At 47.7% G+C, this 6,773-nt stretch overlaps 1 protein-coding gene across 1 annotated transcript in view; it reads left to right on the plus strand.

Moving 5' to 3' along the window:
- LOC309842854 (uncharacterized protein) overlaps positions 1 to 6,010 on the plus strand; it is a 137,570-nt gene extending 131,560 nt beyond the window's left edge. Inside the window, exons 7-8 of the mRNA XM_082687737.1 lie at positions 1,948 to 2,056; positions 4,595 to 6,010. Coding sequence (XP_082543863.1) covers positions 1,948 to 2,017 — 70 coding nt within the window. The 3' untranslated portion in view covers positions 2,018 to 2,056; positions 4,595 to 6,010. The remainder of the gene's footprint in view (positions 1 to 1,947; positions 2,057 to 4,594) is intronic.
- The last annotated feature ends 763 nt before the right edge of the window (positions 6,011 to 6,773 follow it).

Raw genomic sequence — 6,773 nt, forward strand, 5'->3', positions numbered from 1 at the left:
TCTGACAGCACCACCAAGCTCAACATGCCCCGACCTGCCCTTGACGCTCCTCATCCTGCCCACCTCAGAGAACTGCATTCATTCAGTGATTGTGCAGTGGCATCTTCTGGCTGCCCAGTCCTGTCCTCCATGCGAAGCAGGGGACAGAACAGAGGCCCTGCTCTCCTTGCATTTACAATTCATCTGCCAAGATGTCCAATGACCAGGGACTCATTGTAGCTCCCTTCCTCCTTACCCTACACTTGCAATTGGACCCTGAGTCTTCTCCATTCTACTGTCATCATATCCTTGCCTTGGTCTCCCTCTTTCCAGGCCATTCTTGCTGCCATGGTTCAGGCAACTGCTTCTGGTTGACTTGGTTTACCAACCTTCAGTCTTGCCCCTTCTGATCTACTCTAGACTGCAGCCAGAGCCATGGTTTTTACAAACACGAGTCTGGTTATGCTACTCCTCTGCTTAAAGACTCCTGTGGCTTCTTCTCATGACCTTAAGGATGAGGTCTATTTAGTGGCTGAGTGTCAGTCAGTCAGGGGTCTACCAGAGAAAGAGAACCAGTCTGAGGTTAGGAGTCTATCCCTATCATCTATTTATCTATCTATCTATCTATCTATCTATCAAGAGATTTATTTCAAGGACTTGGTTCCTATGACTGTGGGGTTTTGCCCACATTATGGAAACTCATGGCCAGAAGCAGACACTGTAATTCCCAGGCAGACTTTCTTCCTCCTCAGGGAATCCTCAGTTTTGCTCTTAAGGGACATCAATGGATTAGATGTGACCTACCCAGATTAGTGAAGATAATCTTAAAGTCAACCTACCATGGTTGTTAACCATATCTACAAAACATCTTTAGGGTGTTTGATTAAATAACTGAGAACAATAGCCTAGCCAAGCTGACACAGAAAACTCACCATCACAACATGATACTTTTGGACCTGCTCCACACTTGTCTCCTTCACCTCTTTTCTTCTTTCTCTCCCCACCCTACAATCGAGGCTCAGTCACCCCTTGCACTGTGCCAGCTGGCCCCCTGCCACCTGTCCTTAAACAGGCCTGGAATCTTTCCCACCCCTTTCCTCGATAACTCCTATCTGTCTTTGAAACTACTCAGGTGCTGCCTCCTCAGGCAGCCTCCCCTGCCTTCACCCCTGCCCAGCCCTGGCGCTTCAAGGCAGAACGTACTGCCTTCGAGTTTGCAGACCACCACCATTGCCATGAGATGGAGACTTCTCATTGGATGTGTGATCTGCCCCACTAGCTTGTGGACAGCTCCAGGACAAGAACTCAGTGGCTGTCCCTTTTCTTCTCAACCCTCTTCAGCCCCCCAATTCCAATCAACAATTATTTATTTACTACTATGTAAGACCCCGTCCATGCCAGTTAGACTGTAAGCTCCAGGGAAGTGGGAAATCATGACTGTCTTGCTCTGTGTAGGATCCCTAGGACACATAGTAGATGCTTAGTGAATATTTTCTGAGTGGATAAACTGAAATTTATTTGAATGAATTGAAAGATAAATACTTAAGTTCTGGCCATTATTTGGGTGGGGGCTGTATATCATCCTATCATATAGAACCATAAATAAGGACAAGGGCTTGCCTTCATGGAGCTTACATTCCAAGGAGGCGAGAGAGACAGCAACTAAATAAACATAAGTAATCAGGATAGAGAAAATAAAAATACAAGATGACTGTGTAAATAAATGAGGGGCTACAAATGAATGAACAAATGGCTGGAAAAATACATCTATCTTGCTTCCTCAGGTGGAAGCAACACATGGGGTAGGGAGAGTAGTAGAATGAGCACTGGATTTAGATCATGGATTAGAAAGGTCTGACTCTGTTCTTTGCTGCTGACCTGTGACTGGGTGAATAGGCTAGTCCATTAGCACCTAGGTTGCAGATGTGTGATAATGGGATGACTGCAACTGCTCTGTTTCTCTCACAGGTCTATCACACAGCAAGAGAAAACCAGCATAGAAGAACTTAGCCACTGTGAAACTCCGTACAGATGTTAAGGGTCATCATTGATACTCTAATTGTTGGAAACAGAGCAGGTTAGTTAATTGCATTGTTTAGTTGTTGAGAGGCAGAAAGGAATTTTGGCTGGAGACAGATCTGAGTTTCTGTTCCATTTTGGCCACTTAGTGGTGAGCTAAGTGACCCTGAACATGCCTCAGTTTCCTGATCTATAAAAATGGGGAGAAGATTTGTACCCACTTCATAAAGTTATTGCCAGCTTTAAATAAGAAAGTCCCTTCCAAGTGCTTGGCCTCGAGTTGAGCCCCTACGAAGGGGCTCAGTTAATATTAGCTATTAATAGTCATTCTGTCAGTCATTGGTGGCTGTTCATAAATGGAGCCATTCATGGTTCAGTTTCTCAAGTCTCACATTTCTACCAGGAAACTTCCCGAGTCTTTATGCACCAACACCTGCGATTATGCAAAACTTCATTGAAAACCACCATCAGCGTTCATATCCAGAACATAAACAAATGAAGAATTTGCTGTTCGATACCATCCCTCCCAGCTTTCCAAAAAATCATTTTCTGGAATATAGAGAGAGATGCACTCTTTATTTTTATAGAAAACAAGTGTTCTTGGTTTTATGATCATATAACCCTGGACCTGTTATGTTTTTTCATGTAATGCATTTACATTAGAAACTCCATAAAGGAGTACTTGTCAAGAGAAAACACAGCTGGTGCCCAATTACAGAGGTGACTGGGACTAATCGGCCAGTGGAGCTCTTAATTAAGCTGGACCCCAAACTGCAGGAGAGACAGCTGCTGGGGAACCATCGGGGCCCCACATACTTCCCTAAAGGCAGTGAATGAGAAGGGCAGAAGGTTTTCTTCAAGGGGCAGAGTTGGTGATTTCAGTGACCTCTGAATTTAAGATTTAAAGGCTGGCTTTGTAAAAGCTGATGCCTTATTTTGGCTCAGTCCTTTCCCTAAGAGGAAGCTCGACTCGACTCAGGTTTCAGCTCCTGTGTTATTTGTCATCACTAGACCCTGGAAATTTCCAGAAGGGGAAGGGAGATGGTCAACTTCAGGAAGTCCTTCAGTGATGAACTGTCTGCACTTCTCCCCTGCATGGCCATCTTCAGATAACTGCTTCTTCTTTACCAGCCTGCCATCGACAACACCTCGCTCTCCCCCACTCTGGCCCATCTCTGCTGCCTTCTCTGCTCCTCCTCCCACACTGCCCTCTAGACCCCATCTTGCACCAGATACCCTTTACTGAAAGCCTGGATGCTTTGTGTACCTATTTCCAGACCTTAAGTGGAACCTATATCCCTTGCTCTCTCTGTGGAGATGGCCCGTTTTTCTATATCCCCCAACCTCAGGGTCAAGAAGCAAGATCAATTTCTTCTTTGTCTCCGAGTTCTACTTAACCTTAATCCTTTGCCCTCTGTGACACACACGCACACACAACCTACCAGGCAATTGTTAGCCACGTTTGGGAGGAGACGTTGTACCTGCTATGCGCTGAGTAGTTGCTGTGTATGTGTATTTGTAAGGTAGGATGAAGTGTGGTCTAGGGGCCTGTGGCCTGAGGATCTCCTGGGGACTTCTCAGAAATGCAAATTCTCAGGCCACCCCAAGCCTCTAGGGTAGGGGGCCCAACAACTTGCTTTAAAAAGCCCCCCAAGGGGCTCTAATGTGCTCATCCATGTTGGAGAACCGCTGGTTAGCATGTAAGAGAATGGGCTCTAAAGCCCATCTACCTGAATTCAAATCCCACTTCCAACACACACTGGCATGTTACCTTGGCCAACTGCTGTGCTAGATGCTTCTTTTCCTCATCTGTATGGTGGGAATAAAAATGGTCCTACTCTGTAGTGTGTCCCAAGAGAAGCGAAGCAGCTGTAGATCTACAATGTTTAGAACAGTGTCTAGCATGTAGTAAGCTCTCATGAATGGTGAACTATTTTAGGACTATTGGAAATTTTATCAGACCCCTGGTCCTAGGTTGTTTGCATCTGGTTGTGTTCATCTATGTCTTTTCGGTGGCTCTTCTCCATCGGGTGCTTCTCCAGCTTTCCAGTGCAGAGGAAGTTGGGTTTCCACACACATCTTTCTTAGAGGTCTTATACTTCATGTTTCCATGTTTGACTATTTGAAAATAGCTTCTAAACCTCATCTCCTGGTAAAGTGGACAGCTGAGGAATCCTCCCATAGATCCCCATTCTTCCCCAGGAATGGAAGCTGGCTCCATCTGCCAGAGCCTTTGACCTCAGTCCCAGGGACCCTCATCCTCACTCCACTCCAGCCATCCCCATTCAGAGTCACACCTGGCTCTTATCTGGATTGGCTGCTGCTCCACCCCTGAAATTTCAAATTGCAGGGTCCCATTCTCCAACACTTTCCTCCCTCTCATCACTCCAGAGCTCTCCTCATCCTGGTTCTTGGATCTCCTCCTGAATATCAGGCTCTGGACCTTCCTCCCTCCTTTTATTCCTAGCCTTTCAGACTTTCCTGGCTTCTTATCCTTGCCATGACTCTTCTCCAGCCACACTGGACAGATAGTATGAGCAAGAAAGCAACTTTTCTGTTTGTCAACCACTTAAAATGCTTTTTGTTTTTGTTTTAGATTCCTGCAGCATGACATGTCTCATCCTTACTGAGGCAACTGCACTCCAGGTGGGTGTGAAGATGAAAGGAGTTCGTGTGAGCAGAGGGCACCAGGCCCAGTGCCTGCCCTGTGATTATTGCTCTGGGAATATTAGCTATTACTCTGACCACCAGAAACCATATGGCCCATGTCATTACTTTGTGATGTGTCTGCAAATCCCCAATTGAACTGCTATACACTAATGATTCTAAACTTTATCCTTTATCTTCCCACCAAACCCCTGGCCTTTGTTGGGAAAATAGAAGCAATCAGGTAGAATTTTTCCAATCACTGTTCTCTAAATATACAAGTTTCAACCTCCTCCTGTTTTAGAGGTAGTTGGTTTCTGGGGTTGTGCTCCTGACCACTGAAATTGGAGGACAGTAGGAGTGGTTTCTAAGACTGGGAAAGGCTGAGCATCCATCCAACCATCCAACCACCCATCCATCCATCCATCCATCCATCCATCCATCCATCATAAATACCTAGCAGGAAGGGGCCTGGAGCCTGGAGAAATGTGATTTGAAGATGAAGAGAAGATTGAGGTCTCAAGGGATAACCAGGCTGGACTTCTTTTCTTTCTAAATCAGCACTCCCTATGCCATCTCCTATCCGCCCACCCAAGTACATGGAGTGGTCAAAGGTGGGCAGTGGGAGGACTGGACTGAAGGTCCCACTCTAGGCATCCTGTCACCACCTGGGTATGTGACGAAAGGCAAAAAGGCCAGTGAGGAGGCCGTGAAGAAAGCCTGAGGAAGGTGGTGGAGTGGGGGATACCCCTTCGAGCTTCTGTTACTCTCCTGGGCTACGTGAGCAACTGACAGAACAAGAAAGGCCCGTGCACTTCCCCCATCTCCAGGCAGGCTTCTTTACAACCCCAGGCAGACAGACAAACAGATGGTGATGTTTTCCTTTCCAGACAGCATCCTCAGCAGCTGCCACTGACTCAGCCTCTCCACCTCTGTCTGGGTGCGGTAGGCAGGCAGCTTGATCCCCAGGGTTGACAGTGTACGTGGCACGAGGTGTCAAGTCACAGACATCTGCAGACGTGGAGACCTTTGATTTTTGCCCAAGGCCCAGGACGTTTGCTTCAAGGCCAGGACTCTCCTTCACCTGTCACTCAGCCTCACCAGCCAGCTCTGGACCCCAACAACCATCAGCCCCCTTCGTGGACATGCAGATGGAGAGTCCTTGGAGGCACAGCAGGTCTCAGCTGAAAGGGTGCTAGGGATTGGCCAGCATTCCAAGAACCAGGATGAGGAGAAAAAAACCATGTGTCCCTTCTGGAGAAACCTGGTAGTCCCAGGAGCAGCCCCTGCTGAGCTAAGTAGGCAGAAAACCCCAGATGCCCCATACTTCTGGTCAAAGAAAATGCTTTAGTATGTAGTATTAATACATTTGCCTTTATACCCATGCCATTGCAAAGTGTAATTGTGCACATACACACGCGCACACACACACACACGTGTGTGTGTATGTATACATGTATATGTGTATTTATGTCGATATTTATATATGGGGACAGGGGCCCATGAAGCCACAGGTGCCTAAAAAGCCTACATAAGTCCCATTGCAGCCCTGCCCTGCACCTCTTGGGGGCTGTTCCCTCATCTGGAAAGCGCAGGTCACGGCAGCATTGACACCGTGGACCATGGCTGTGCCCCGGCTCTCCCTGAGCTAGCTCTCACCTCTGCCCTTCCAGGTTCACCGAGGTGGGAAGGCTCCCATGGAATGTAACATCCAGTCCCTTCACGTCGCGTCAAGGCCTCTCTCTGCTGATCCCCCCAAGCTCCTACTGCTTTCCCCCAACACAGCTCTCCGGCTAGATGCCCCGAGCCTGGCGCTGACTGTTTCTGGACCAAGCTGAGTGTCCAGGGCAGCATGCCTGTCTACACTCAGGGTGCCCTTTCCTTCGAAAGTACCCCCTCTTCTCTGCCTGGTGGTCTCCGACTCATAGCACCACTGCGTGATTTGTGGGGTCCCAGGCAAAATGAAAATGTGGGGCCTCTTGTTCAAAAATTTTAAGAACTTCCAGATGGCAATGCAGAGCCTAAAACCAAGTTCTGAGCTCTTCTGAGCATGGGGCTAGGTGTGACTGCACTAGCTGCCTGCCCAGGGAGCTGGGTCTGCCTCCCTCTCTTCTGAGGTCAACTGGCGT

The sequence above is a fragment of the Mustela nivalis genome (genome assembly GCF_964662115.1).
Source record: "Mustela nivalis genome assembly, chromosome: 10".
Classification (NCBI taxonomy): domain Eukaryota; kingdom Metazoa; phylum Chordata; class Mammalia; order Carnivora; family Mustelidae; genus Mustela; species Mustela nivalis.